We start from the raw sequence: 15,164 nt of genomic DNA on the forward strand, positions 1-15,164 counted from the left end.
TTAGTTTAAGGCCCTGTCTCCAAGCACTGACACCGTGCAAGGAACAAGTGGTATAAAAACATGCTATGTGCTGTGCTTAACATGGTTACAAAGGGGAGGAGGCTTTCCTGTCTACACTGATCAGGGAGACGTGACTAGAACCCTGTTAGCGACATCTCTGGGTTAAACATGGCGTATGGCTTTAATGCGAATGCTTTGCTTTTCTGAGCCGCACCAGTAGAAGGGACTGCATCACCTCAGTCACTGCATCAGCTCCCCACCGAACACCATCAGAGGTTATAAAGCCAGGTGGGATTGCAGGGATCATCTGCTCTGACCTCCTGCATAACACAGGCCTTACTCTGTGTTTGAACCAGAGCAGATCTCTTAGAAATACTCCAATCTTGATTTTAAAATGGCCAGTGAATCCACCACAACCCCTGGTAAATTGTTCCAATGGTTGATTATCTCACTGTTAAAAACTTCAACCTTATTTCCAGTCTGAATCTTGCCTGGCTTCCACTTCCAGCCACTGGATCTTGTTAGACCTTCATCTGCTAGACTGAGGAACCCTCTATTATCAAATTCCTGTCCCCCATGTAGCTACTTATAGACTGTGATCAAGACACCCCTTAACCTGCTTTTTGTTGCGATATATAGATTGAGCTTCTTGGGTCTATCACCATCAGGCAGGTTTTCCAAACCTTTGATCATTCTCGTGGCTCTTCTCTGAATCTTCTCCAATTTATCAACATCCTCCTTGGCGTGTGGGCACCAGAGCTGGACACAGGATTCCCAGAGTGGTCACCCCAGTGCCAAATACAGAGTAACCAAAGTCCTGATCCCAATAGTCAAGCTCTACATGAGAGATGCCTCTCCCTTTACAGCCATGATTTTCCATTGCATCTGCCCTCCAGGGGAGCGAATGATCAGCCATATGACTGAGGCTCAGGAGGGCTGGCTATGAAGATCTCTTGGCAGCCAGTCCATGCTGTAGCACTCCCTTCCCTTCCTGAGATGATCACAAAGCTCAGAGCTTACAGACCCAAGTGCAATATCCATCTACGCCCTCCAGCATTCCTTCCGCAATACGTCTCCGCAACACCTAAGCCACGTTCACCCCGCACTTCTCTAGGACATGCTTTGGCCCTGAGACCATCCTCTCTGTAGCATGGACAGAGAGTAATTTTAGAAGCTTTTATTGAGGTTCCACCACCGGACACCTTCCACCACCAACAGCCATCAGTCAACCACAAACCAGCAGAAACCAGCCCTGTTCACCAACCGGCCTCCTCACCCCTAAAGGGGAGATAGAAGGTCGATGTCACAGATAAGTCTTATTTAGTGGCCGCAGCCTCATCAATCTTGACCAGGATGGACAAGGGCCCTCCAATGAGAACCAAGAGTTTCGACAGCCCCCCTGCTTTTCCCCCCCCCTCCCCAGAGCCAGTTCGAGTAAACCCAATTAGGCTCCTCCAGCTGGTCTCCACCGGCTTCTGTGGATTTTTGCTGGAGGCCAGAAGCCACCAGCAGCTCAAGATCCTTGTGGCTCTGTTCTAGTTGCCAACCAGAACCAGCTGAAAATTTTCCACCAGGGCAGGAAGAGTCAGCGGATTCTAACTCCCATGACCAGTCAGAGAGGCTTCGTATCTCAGGCAACTGGGTCCCCAAACTTTTCAGGGTCGCGCCCTCCCTTACCCTTGTCTGTGGTGTGCCCCTCCCGCCCCAGGAGCCAGAGTTGGGAGCAGGGAGGCCAAGGGCAGCTCTGGGGCCGGGAACGGAGCCACCACCAGTGGCTGAGGATAGGGGCGGGAACAGGGCTAGGAGCGGAGCTGCAGCCAGGCCGTGGGGGGGGCCAGTAGCCAGGCCCGCGGCTGGGTGCGGAGCTGAGGCGGGGGATGGGACCAGGTGGAGGGCTGTGGCCAGGAGCAGGGCTGGGCGGCGCTCTCTCTCTGCCTCCTGCGGGGGGCTGGCCCGGGTCCCGCCACGCACCCTGGAATCATAGAATCATAGGACTGGAAGGGACCTCGAGAGGTCATCTAGCCCAGGCCCCGGCACTCAAGGCAGGACTAAGTATAATCTAGACCATTCCTGACAGGTGTTTGTCCAACCTGCTCTTAAAAATCCCCAATGATGGAGAGTCCACAACCTCCCTAGGCAATTTATTCCAGTGCTAAACCACCCTGACAGTTAGGAAGTTTTTTCTAATGTCCCACCTAAACCTCCCTTGCTGCAGTTTAAGCCCACTGCTTCTTGTCCTACCCTCAGCTGTTAACAAGAACAATTTTTCTCCTTCCTCCTTGTAACAACCTTTCATGTACTTGAAAACTGTTATCACGTCCCCTCTCAGTCTTCTCTTCTCCAGACAGAACAAACCCAATTTCTTCAATCTTCCCTCACAGATCATGTTTTCTAGACCTTTAATAATTTTTGTTGCTCTTCTCTGGACTTTCTCCAGTTTGTCCACATCTTTCCTGAACTGTGGCACCCAGAACTGGACACAATACTCCAACTTAGGCCTAATCAGCACAGAGCAGAAGAATGACTTCTTGTGTCTTGCTGACAACACTCCGGCTAATACATCCCAGAAGGATGTTTGCTTTTTTTGCAACAGTGTTACACTGTTGACTCACATTTAGCTTGTGATCCACTATGACCCCAAATCCCTTTCCCCAGTACTCCTTCCTAGGCAGTCATTTCCCATTTTGTATGTGTGCAACTGATTGTTCCTTCCTAAGTGGAGCACTTTGCATTTGTCCTTATTGAATTTCATCCTATTTACTTCAGACCATTTCTCCAGTTTGTCCAGATCATTTTGAATTTTAATCCTATCCTCCAAAGCACTTGCAACCCCTTCCAGCTTGGTATCGTCTGCAAACTTTATAAGTGTCCTCTCTATGCCATTATCTAAATCATTGATGAAGATATTGAACAGAACCAGACCAGAACTGATCCCTGCGGGATCCCACTTGTTATGCCCTTCCAGCATGACTGTGAACTACTGATAACTACTCTCTGGCAACGATTTTCCAACCAGTTATTCACCCACCTTATAGGCGCTCCATCTAGGTTATATTTCCCTAGTTTGTTTATGGGAAGGTCATGTGAGACAGTATCAAAAGTCTTACTAAAGTCAAGATACACCACATCTACTGCTTCCCCCCATCCACAAGGCTTGTTACCCTGTCAAAGAAAGCTATCAGGTTGGTTTGACACGATTTGTTCTTGACAAATCCACGCTGACTGTTACTTATCACCTTATTATCTTCTAGGTGTTTGCAAATTTATTGCTTAATTATTTGCTCCATTATCTTTCCGGGTACAGAAGTTAAGCTGATTGGTCCGTAATTCCCCAGATTGTCCTTATTTCCCTTCTTACAGGTGGGCACTATATTTGCCCTTTTCCAGTCTTCCGATGTTCCTCTGTGCCCCCCTGCCCTGGGGGGTGCACCCCACAGTTTGGGGACCTCTGTAATAGAGCACAGTCAACAGTTTGAGCTGGACCCAGGAGCAAAGAGGGACCAAGGAGAGAGCATAGAGCACCAGCGTTCATTGTGTTGACGGCAACTTGGGCCTTCCAAGAGGTGAGCCAGCGGGAACTAGCTGACGTCTGAGTCCTTTCCAAGCCACTCCCTGGCACGGTGCACTCAGTAATGCACTGGCCTCAAGTTGCAGTGGGGGAGTCTAGGTTGGATATTAGGAAACACTATTTCCCTAGGAGGGTGGGGAAGCACTGGAATGGGTTACCTAGGGAGGTGGTGGAATCTCCTTCCTTAGAGGTTTTTAAGGTCCGGCTTGACACAGCCCTTCCTGGGATGATTTAGTTGGGAATTGGTCCTGCTTTGAGCAGGGGGTTGGACTAGATACCTCCTGAGTTCTCCTCCAACCCTGATATTCTATGATTCTACAACGCAGCCTGGAAGCTGTGGATCTACATAGGAGAGGACTGGTGAACACCTCCGATGGAAAGACAAGCTGCATATTACAGCCATCACCCAGGCTCAGCTGCGACAATGAAAACCAGCCTGTTAAAAAAGGGCACTTCCCGTTGGGTTCTGAGTCACTTTCCAGAGGCTATACAGCAAAGCAATATTGCATAATCTAATGGGGGATATCAAAATTCATACTCCCCAACTTGGGTCTCTGATAGAGAAGCGATACTGAAAATGAAAGAAAAAAAGTCTTCCTCACAGAAGGAAGAGAATAACTATTAGGTTAAAGCAGAATAAACCTCAGTGCAGGAAACATATTTACGTGACCTAGAGAGACCTTTTTTCCCCCTTTGAAACATAGGAGTTGCTGTATTGTATACAGAGTAATGTATACAGAGGGTCACCTCTGTTAGCAGCTAATGCTGGATGCCTCTGAGAAAAGCACAATCCCCCTATAATGCACCCAACTGTGAGGCACTATGAGAAGTGTCTTCTCAGCCAGCTAGGCAGGGATCACTTTGGGACCTGAGGCAGGAGACTGGCCTGCAGGGTCTGACAAAGACCAGCAAGAGTTGGAGACAGGTGGAGACCCTCTTCCTGAATGTGGGACGGGATTTGAGTGCAGTGAATTTTAAATCCCCCTCCCCGCATTTTTAACTCCACCAGACAGTAGGTTAAGGTGGGAGATACGGCACGGGGATTGTATTACTTCACCCTTTGCAATTCTAGAGAGCCTTTTACTGGGGGATCTCAAAAGACCTGCCAGCACCAGTGACCCAGTCTAGATGAACGAAGAGAATTGGGAGTTAGAAACTCTCGAATTCTAATCGTAACCCGGCCTCGGGGAAGTCACTGCAAGTCTGTGTCTCATTTCCCCCCGCCTGTCCAAACACGAGCTAGTTCAGTTTTACAACATCCCTGTGATCGTCAGACTCAACAGCAGCACACGCTTGCACCGGTAAAAGTACGGTCATTTCACAGAGGTGGAAACCGACACTCAAAGAGCTTACGAGACTGTCCAGAGTCACCTCGGCAAAGTCAATGGAAGAGCTGGAAAGAGAACCCAGGAGTCCTGGCCTGTACTGTAACCCTAGCCTGCTACAATCGTATCTGTCCCCCGTTCCTGGAATATCTGAGCAGCTCACAACCTGTGATGCACTTACCCTCGCTATCGCCTCGGGGGCTAAGTGCTCTTAGTCCTGCTTTACACATGGGAAAGTGAGGCCCAGAGGGACTAAGGCCCATTTCCCCAACTGTACTTGAAATCAATGGTTGTTAGGAGTCCGAACGCCTTCGCGGACCTGGGCCTAACCGACCTGCCTGAGTCTCTGGCAGAGCAGGGAACTTAACCCAAGGCTCCTGGGTCACAGGCTAGCTCCCTAACCATTGCACCAGCCTTTGTCTCTGGAAATCGGCCTCCTGGAACTGCACCTGCAGGCCTAGAGGCTTTGCCTTCCAATTCCCTGGCTGGCAGATCGGCAGCTGATCTTCCTTCTCTCCTCCAGCTAGAGTCAGAAACGGAGAGCGAGCGAACTCCCACAGGGTAGCCAGGCTGGAGGAGAAGAGTTTCAGAGGGGAATAAATGAGGGCTTTTCCCCCATTATGATTCTGGCTGCGTTTGTTGTCAGGAGTGGGTTTCTCCTGCTCTTTTCTGTGTTTTAGCCCTGCGCCACCCCCAAGGTGAAAGATACCCAATTTACTGTACCCCGACCCCTCTCTCTTACATAACCCCGAGGGCACAGAGTCAGAGGGCAAAGCAAAAAACAGGAGTAATAACGAAACCTTGTCTACACAAGAACGACCTGTTGCTGAAAACAGCATGGCGGGGCGGGGTGGGGGGGGAGAGTGAGCCGCATCAGCGTTGAACCTGATTTAGATACAAGTGCAGACCACAGCAGGCTTCAGCAGTGGTTCAGTGCTTCACCAGTGCCTACAGCTGTTGTCAGCAATACAGCGTTTGTACAGAGCAGACCAGTCTGCATCAGCCTGACACAGCCTCCCCTTCAGAGAAGGAGCAGAAAGCGAAAGCACACCCACACATTGCCTGCCAATCTCACAACACACGTGTCAAAGGAAAGGGCTGTGTTCTCCCAAGACTCACAACCTCGCCATCCTTGCAGAGGATACTAGAGCACCTGGTTTTCTTGACACATACGCTACAGGCTCTTTTGCTTTGGTTCTGAAGCGTGACGCAGAAAGTTAGGGTGAAACCAGGCTCAGAAATGCAGCTGAAGGGCCTGGAAAGCACTTGGAGGGGAAAGGGACAAATGTAAAGACTTATTAGCAGTGGGAATAAGTGCTTATTAGCAGTGCTTGACCCAAAGCAGCCATTTAGCAGAAGTGCGGACGTGAGAAACATTGGATGCTCGTCGGAAAAGCATAAAGCAGATACAGTAACTCCTCGCTTAACGTTGGAGTTCTGTTCCTGAAAAATGCAATTTTAAGTGAAAGGATGTTAAGCAAATCCAATTTCCCCATAAGAATTAATGTAAATAGGGGGGTTGTAAATGTAAATTATTTTGCCAGACAAAAGACTATATTTTACACTTACACACACACACACAGTATAAGTTTTAAACAAACAATTTAATACCGTCCACAGCAATGATGATTGTGAAGTTGTGAAGCTTGGTTGAGGTGGTGGAGTCAGAGGGTGGGATATTTCCCAGGGAATGCCTTACTGCTAAATGATGAACTAGCACTTGGCTGAGCCCTCAAGGGTTAACACGTTGTTGTTAATGTAGCCTCACACTCTACAAGGCAGCATGAATGGAGGGAAGGGAGAGAGCATGGCAGACAGAGACACACACTGTGTGTGAGAGAGAGAGCTGTGCATTGCCCCTTTAAGTACCCTGATCCCACTCTACATACATTGTCTTTTTAAGTAGATCAGCAAGTTGAGACAGCAGCTGATGCCAGCAAGCTCCCTTCATCCTGAGTCCTGTCGTGTGTCCCCCTCTCTATAGAGATGGTGTAAGCAGGGTGCAGGACCAGGGGGAGGGGGACATCCTGACATTAGCCCCCCTCTGTCCCCATCCCATAGCAAGCAGGAGGCTCCTGGGAGCAGCTTAGGGAACCAGGGAGCTGATGGCCCACCCTGGTTCCAAGCCCACCAGCTACCTCCAACGGGCTGCTCTTCCTGCACGCAGTGGACTTAGTATACCATATGGAGATACACCTCTCTCACAGAGCTGGAAGGGACCCTGAAAGATCATCGAGTCCAGCCCCCTGCCTTCACTAGCAGGGCCAAGTGCTGATTTTGCCCCAGATCCCTAAGTGGCCCCTCAAGGAGGGAACTCACAACCCTGGGTTTAGCAGGCCAATGCTCAAACCACTGAGCTGTCCCTCAGCTGCCAAACGACATTATAAGGGAGCGTTGCGCAACTTTAAACAAGCATGTTCCCTAAATGATCAGCAACGTAACAACGTTAACCAGGATGACGTTAAGTGAGGAGTTACTGTATAGTCATGGACATGAGCAAAGGAAAAGCCCTAAGAATAATATTATCTAGCTCCTATATAGCACTTTTCATAAGCAGATCTCAAAGCTCTTTACAAAGGAGGTCAGTACTAGTGTACAGATGGGGAAACTGAGGCACAGCGCTCCGCCAATCTTTCTCCCTGAGACCAGGGCAGGATTATTCCTCCAGGACTTTTAAAACTAGTCCATCCAACCCACAAACAGTCACAAGGGTGGAGCTTCCACTACTCCCCCAAGGACACTATCCCACAGCGATCAATGGGAGGCGGTTTCTGGGGAACCTGGCAGTCACTGAACTTTGGGGAGGGATGGCCAGGAGACCTGGAGGGATCTGGGAAATGACTGTTATTTTGCATAGAAATATACATACATATTTAGAAAATAACCTGATGTTTAAACAATTGGAACTGGGCAAATGCAAGAATCCGATTCATACAGCTGTTCCCTAGCTATGTGATAGTGGGATTTTATCAGTCACCTTGAGCCACCCCTGTAAGCGCAGGCCTTGATAAAGGCCCAGTTGAGGCCTGAACTAAAGTATGGTGAAGCCTTAGCTAAAAGCAAAAGGGAAGCTGTGAGCTGGAAGCCAGCCCTGTTCACAGAAGTTGGCAAGAAAAGGGCTGATGTTGCATAAATATATATTCACCTAGTGTAGTATCATATAAACACGGTACCAGAACACACTATACTGGAACATTCCACAGATAACAAGGAACACCTTGGACTACGTTTGCCAGGGAGCTGGAGACTGTGCTTTTCTTCGACAATAAACCTGGCCGACGTGCCTTCGTACCTTACTAGACTCTGTGGTTATTGGGGGTTCTCTTCAGGTCTGCTGGGTCAGCTATCTGCGCAGAGCTGGGGCAGCACACAGAGGGAACACACGCACGCAGCCGAGTGATATCAACATTGGAGAAAGCAGAGCACCACACCGGCAGCACTCTGACAACAACCCCTATACTGTTTATTAAACCCACTTCTTGCAGCCTGACTTCAATTAGACCCTGATCCTGAAAAGGTGCCCCTGAATCGCCATGGATACATCTGAACAGAGCTTCTTACCAGATCAAAGCCTGGGCTATCAGCTCTTCAGGGCAAGGATTGCGTCTGTGCATTTGTACAGCACCTGGAACAATAGGACACCAATCCTGATCGGGGAGCATAAGGGCTGCTAGGTCAAATCAGTCCTGAGGTCCATCTGGTCCCATATCCTGTCACAGGTTGTGGCCAGCGCTGGCTGTTTCGGAGAAGCCTGTCACCCCATTAGGTCTCATTCCCGCTTCTAATACTTGGACATTGGATTGAGCCTCGAAGCATGAGATTTAATCTCCCTTCCAAGATGTTTGTTGCTCACACAAGAGGAATAATTGATAAAAACCAGGAAGTTTTCTCTGAGATGCAACCTAGAGATGGCCCCTCGGTTAATTTCATCCCTTTGCTTTTCCTTTCACCTCCCTTTGTGACACTCAGCATTCTGCTCTTTCCAGGCAGGGAACAAGTCTCCTTTTTGATCGCCAGGGTCGCAGTTCAGAGCAAGGTCAGCCGAACACTGATCTAACCACCCCTAAGGTTCCTTCTTCCACACACACCACGGAAACTTTTCTTTTGGCTACGTGACATCTCGTTTATTTAATTGGGTGGGGGGGGGGGAATTCAGTGATACCAGTTGCCTCCAGAATGGGCATTTGACACACGCCTGGCAGCACGGAGAGACACGCTAGTGCACGGAATTCACAAACGACAGGAGGGGGGAGGACAAGGACGGCGCCGGAGCTCACGCTTACAAGTCAAAACAGAAGAGCAGAGTTAGGCACGAAACTGAGCAAAGCACACTTCCGGGACAGAAAAGGGATATTTATATTTCCAAGGCAGCTACAAAACAAATGACTCATCCAATGAGAGGCTGGGAGAAGGGGGAAGGGCCAGGACCGGGCTACACAACTGTTTGTTGGGTAACAAAAACTGAAGTGTGGCCTTATTCCTTTCTCTGCGTGATCATGCCTGGAGCTGCTCCCCTGGTGCTCCAGCCATCACCACACACCCGGGGCTGCTCCTCCTTCAGGGGCACCCGCAAACCAGAGCTGCAGCAAGTCCTGTCCCTCCCTCAAATCAAGTACAACCCCCGGGCCGGCACCTACCCCTTTCCCTTCCCTCACTGCCTAAAATACACCCACCCCAGGGTCACACCTTCCCGTCTTGCAGCATGAGCTTTCGTGGGTGAATACCCACTTCTTCGGATGCAAGTATTCACCCACGAAAGCTCATGCTGCAAAACGTCTGTTAGTCTATAAGGTGCCACAGGATTCTTTGCTGCTTCTACAGAACCAGACTAACACGGCTACCCCTCTGATACTTGACACCTTCCCGTCTGACCCCTCCCAATCACCCCCACCACAAGTCTGCTCCTATCCCGAAGCAGGCAGCCCCCAGAGCTGCAGCAACCCCAGGCCCCCAGCTACCCCTGCCCTGCCCCCCTCCCTTCCCAAATCAACCCCCACATGCCCTCAGCTACCCCTGCCCTGTCCCACTCCCTTCCCGAATCAAACCCCCACCCCCAGGCTCCAGCTACCCCTGCCTCCTCCGTTCCCGAATCATCCCCCCCCCCCCGGCTCCAGCTACCCCCGCCCCCCTCCCTTCCCGAATCAAACCCCCACCCCCAGGCTCCAGCTACCCCTGCCTCCTCCGTTCCCGAATCATCTCCCCCCTCCCAGGTCTCCAGCTACCCCCGCCCCCCTCCCTTCCCGAATCACCCCCCCCCAGGTCTCCAGCTACCCCCGCCCCCCTCCCTTCCCGAATCACCCCCCCCCAGGTCTCCAGCTACCCCCGCCCCCCTCCCTTCCCGAATCATCCCCCCCCAGGGCTCCAGCTACCCCCCCCCAGGTCTCCGGCTACCCCCGCCCGCCCCCCTCCCTTCCTTCCCGAATCACCCCCCCCCAGGGCTCCAGCTACCCCCGCCCCGCCCGGCGCAGGCGGCAGCTCCCGCTCACAGGCCTGCACCACGTCCAGGAAGCGGCCGCTCTGCGCCCGGTCCCGGAGCTGCAGCTGCCGGACGATGTGACGCTTCCAGGACCTGCCGCCGCCGCCGCCGCTCCCCGCCGCCTCGGCCATGGCTGCGGCACTGGGCGGCCGGGCCGCGTCCGCGCGGGGAGGGAACCCTCCTGACGTCACCAGCGGGGGAAGCCCCCGGCGGGCCCAGCCCCGGGGGGGGGGGGGCTGCTCGGCCCCGCCCTCCCCATGCACGGAGCCCGCCCCGCCCCCGCAGCGGAGGGGCTGGAGCCCGGCCTGCCCCGTGCACGGAGCCCGGGCCACCCCCACAGCGGAGGGGCTGGAGCCCGGCCTGCCCTGTGCATGGAGCCCGGTCACCCCCGCAGCAGAGGGGCTGGAGCCCGGGCCACCCCGCGCATGGAGCCCGCCCCGCCCCCGCAGCGGAGGGGCTGGAGCCCGGCCTGCCCTGTGCATGGAGCCCGGTCACCCCCGCAGCAGAGGGGCTGGAGCCCGGGCCACCCCGCGCATGGAGCCCGCCCCGCCCCCACAGCGGAGGGGCTGGAGCTCGCCCCGCCCTGTGCATGGAGCCCGGTCACCCCCGCAGCAGAGAGGGGCTGGAGCCCGGGCCACCCCGTGCATGGAGCCCGCCCCGCCCCCACAGCGGAGGGGCTGGAGCTCGCCCCGCCCTGTGCATGGAGCCCGGTCACCCCCGCAGCAGAGGGGCTGGAGCCCGGGCCACCCCGTGCATGGAGCCCGCCCCGCCCCCACAGCGGAGGGGCTGGAGCTCGCCCCGCCCTGTGCATGGAGCCCGGTCACCCCCGCAGCAGAGAGGGGCTGGAGCCCGGGCCACCCCGCGCATGGAGCCCGGTCGCCCCCGCAGCGGAGGGGCTGAAGCTCGGCCTGTCCCGTGCATGGAGCCCGGTCACCCCTGCAGCGGAGGGGCTGGAGTTCGCCCCGTCCTGTGCATGGAGCCCGGTCACCCCCGCAGCAGTGGGGCTGGAGCCCGGCTCTCTCAGCCCCAGGCCCAGCTGTGGGGCAGGGACCACCCGCGCTCGGGGATCCCAGCCTGGCCGGGGCTCTGCACACCCCGGATCACGCCTCGGGGGCTGACAAGGGCAGATGCTGTGGCCAGGCCGCCCGGGCAGCAGGAACAGAAGCCCCGTTCTTCTCTTCCCTGCGCGCCTCCGGGTCATGGCGCAGCTCCAGCAACCACAGCGCCAGGGCTTTCTATAGGGCCCTTCACAGGCAGGTCCCAGCCTGTGCTCCGAGGGGAACCACCAGAGAATGATTCTCTCTCCGTCGATCTGGATCGCGTTAGTTTGAAAGCTCCATGTAGACAGGAGCTGGCTGAGAAGCGTGGACATGAACCAAAGCCACCGATCTGAGCAGCCAGCCTGGAAGGGTTCAGAGCTAGACCCAGCAGCACCCAGTTCTGCAGCTGGAGCCCATCTCCAGTGAATGTCCTAGCGAGCCAGTTCTCCCCAGTGGCTCTCAGATGGTGGCCTGCAGCGATTTGAGCGTTGGGCCCAACCTCAGGGCAGGCTGTTAAGAACCAGGGCACAACCCCCAAACTGGCTGGGAGTTCTGTACTTGGATTTCACCAGCCACGTATCAAGTGTAAACTCCTCAGGCACTGAAGCGGCACGGAGTCACCGACGGTCCCCGTGGGTACGGACAGTCCCCGTGGGCACCCTGATCTGTCCCGCTACACCAGCGAGCCTGCCTTTGCGATAGATGGTCCCTGACACCGACGATCACAGCAATATGCAGGTGTCAGAGTGGTGGCCATGTTAGTCTGTATCAGCAAAAAGAACAAGGAGGCCTTGTGGCACCTTAGAGCAGGGGTGGGCAAACTACGGCCCACGGGCCCGTCCTGCCTGGCCCCCGAGCTCCTGGCCCAGGAGGCTGTCTCCCGGCCCCTCGCCTGCTGTCCCCCCGCAGCCTCAGCTCGCTCGCTGTGCTGCCGGCGCAATGCTCTGGGTGGCGGGGGTGTGAGCCCCTGGGGCAGCGCAGCTGCAGAGCCCAGCCTGACCGGGTGCTCTGAGCTGCACGGTGGTGACGGCGGCAGCGTGGCCCAGCTGCAGCGCTGCCAGCCACCGGTGCTCCAGGCAGCATGGTCAGGGGGCAGGGAGCAGGGGGGGTTGGATAGAGGGCTGGGGAGTTCAGGGTGGTGGTCAGGGGGCGGGGGTGTGGATGGTGGTTGGGGGGGCAATGGGGTTGAATGGGGGCAGTCTGCCCCCCTCCAGGGCTCACTGGTGAATGGGGTTTATTGATCCCCCCCTGGAGGATTTGGCTGCTGCTGGGCCCAGGGGCTGGACGAGCTGTTCCTGCTTCGCTGAGGGAGCAAGAGACATCAGGGGGCAGAAGGCCCAGCTCCCTGCCCCAGAGGCTGGGACCCACTCCCCGGGGGAGTGAAACGGGGCAGCTGCCCTGTGCTGCTGGGACAGAGACCCGAGCGCACTAGCCTGACGTTCGTGGGATTTCTTAGCCCAGTCTCCCCTCCAGGACATAAGGGAACTGAGTCACCTGAGAGGGGAGGCGGGGGAGTGAGGGGGTAGGACAGGACTGGCCCCCTGACAACGCTGGGCAGCCTCAGAGAGCGGCGGTGGGCGCTGGTTTAGCTGAGGATTAATACTCTCTAGCGGCGGGTGTCAGCTGCCAGCCAGGGTGAGGTGTGCGCCTGTGTCTGGGGGTGGGGAGGCGCTGGTCTCCTCTGGGCAGGAAGCCAGCACCAGAGAGCCCCAGCTAATGGGGCCAGGGCAGCCGTTCCCCACTGCCCTTCCGGCTGGCTCAGGCCTGCGCCAGCCCCATTCTCAATGCACCCCCGTTTCTAGCTCACTCACCCCCGGTGCAGCCTCATCTGAGCGAGGGGGAGCAGTGCCCGGGGGGCGGCTCACAGCAGCCCAGCTGGGAGCCTGTAGGCATGGCTGCCCCACCCAGCTGGGCCAGGGACCAGCCCTAGCACCACCCCCCCATGTGGAGCTGAGCTCCCCCTCCAGCTGCTTCCCAGGTGCCGGGGTCTCTCTAGTGCCTCTTTCCCTGCCAGGGCCTGGGCAGTGCCACATGGGAGCAGCTAGGAAATTCCCCCGCTGCAGGAAGGGCCCCACCAATGCCACGAGGCGCCGCGGGCCCAGGGCCAGGGAGCAGACCCCTGCAGGGCCACAGCTTGGGAGAGCGAGGGGGGCCCTGGGCAATGACGTCGCCAGACAAGAGAGCCTTGAAGGCTGGACTCGGCCAGGGGGCCGTGACCCCCATGGGAGGGCTGCTGCTGGGGAGAAGGGTCCTGAGGGCGTGTGATCACCGCCCGAGCAGGGGTCTGCCTCGCGGTGGCACCGCCGCACAGCCGGGGCCTGGGACAGGTGAGGAACAGGCTGGGGACTTTCCTTACGGCCTGGAGACGGCAGGTTGGGGTGGCCCCATGCCCATAAGGCAGGGCCCTTGTCCATTTGTCTCATATTTCTCTTGCTGTCGCAGGTTGGCAGGGTGTGCTAAAGATCCCGTCGTATTTTTCGTAGGAGAAGAGGGTTTACCGCACTGATCTTGGCTAAAATGTCTCTTATCCCCCCTGTCATGCAGGCTGCCGTATACCAGACAGGTGTTGCCCTCCCCAGAAGTGGCTGCATTTCAGGGGCCCTGCATGTGCTGCTTGCAAAGTGTTTTAGGATGAAATGGGCCTTAATGAACTGGCTATTGTGTGTACGCTACCACTGCCCCCTAGTGGATGTAATCAGAACGGTCAGCTGTGCACCTTGCTCCTAACCCGGGCCCAAGGGCATGCCTCCTTCCTTTCTTTTACTTCACATAATGTGTTAAAAGTAACTTTACAAACACTCAGTTTCCTCCAGCATGAAGCTGAGCGAACGAGACACTCTGATAAGATGAAAGAGCAGAGGCTTAACGAGTGCTTAAGTGGTGAAGAGACAGGACGCCTTTACTGGTAGACTCAGGGTATCACCTGGGGACGCCACAAGCCAGGGATAGATTTGGCCTCTGCATCATTCCATGAAAGAATCAGTAGGATCCCACCATCTGTACTGCGCTCGGGGTGATTCTGAACAGCTGGAAGCTCTGCTAATCATGTGGCCATTAAGCGGCTCTCTGCTGCCTTCACGCCATTCCTGGCGAGGTTATTCTCAGAGGGGCCAGTAGCTTCAGAGGCACGAGCTACTGCTTCGGCTGGCCATTTCGCCCCACAGCAAGAGCAGGGCTGGAACTCAGAGCTTCCTGCTCTGAAAGGCCAGGAGCCTACCACGTGACAGAACAGAAAAATCTCCTTTTGCTGAAGATAGCATAGGGTCTATGACCCCTAGTTGAGCCGTGCTGAGTTCGAGGACAGCGACGCACATTACCCCAGCTCAGAACTGTCTGTAGCACTGGCCTGGTTTTCAGACATGCCAGGCCCTGGACTAAGTGTGTCCATCGCACTGGTCGCTAAACTTCGAATGGCCAGTAATACTAACTGGGGAGGGCTCTGAGTTACTGCAGAGAATTCTCTCCCAGGGGTCTGGCTGGTGGGTCCTGCCCACATGCTCAGGGTCTAACTGATCCCCATATCTGGGGTCAGGAGGGAATTTTCTCCCCGCTCAGATTGGCAGAGACCCTGGCTGGGTTTTGCCTTCCTCTGCAGCGTGGGGCACGGGTCACTTGCAGGTTTAAACTAGTGTCAATGGTGGATTCTCTGTAACTTGAAGTCTTTAAATCATGATTTGAGGACGTCAGTAACTCAGCCCAAAAGTTTGGGTTCTATTACCGGAGTGGGTGGGTGAGGTTCTGTGGCCTGCGTTGTG

General features: G+C 55.2%; 1 protein-coding gene across 1 annotated transcript in view; it reads right to left on the minus strand.

Moving 5' to 3' along the window:
* ATG16L2 (autophagy related 16 like 2) overlaps window positions 1-10,529 on the minus strand; it is a 65,450-nt gene extending 54,921 nt beyond the window's left edge. The window contains exon 1 of the mRNA XM_045022956.1: window positions 10,380-10,529. Within this exon, the coding sequence (XP_044878891.1) occupies window positions 10,380-10,500 (121 nt within the window). The 5' untranslated portion in view covers window positions 10,501-10,529. The remainder of the gene's footprint in view (window positions 1-10,379) is intronic.
* Between the last annotated feature and the right edge of the window lie 4,635 nt (window positions 10,530-15,164).

Source organism: Mauremys mutica, chromosome 1 (genome assembly GCF_020497125.1).
Source record: "Mauremys mutica isolate MM-2020 ecotype Southern chromosome 1, ASM2049712v1, whole genome shotgun sequence".
Lineage (NCBI taxonomy): Eukaryota > Metazoa > Chordata > Testudines > Geoemydidae > Mauremys > Mauremys mutica.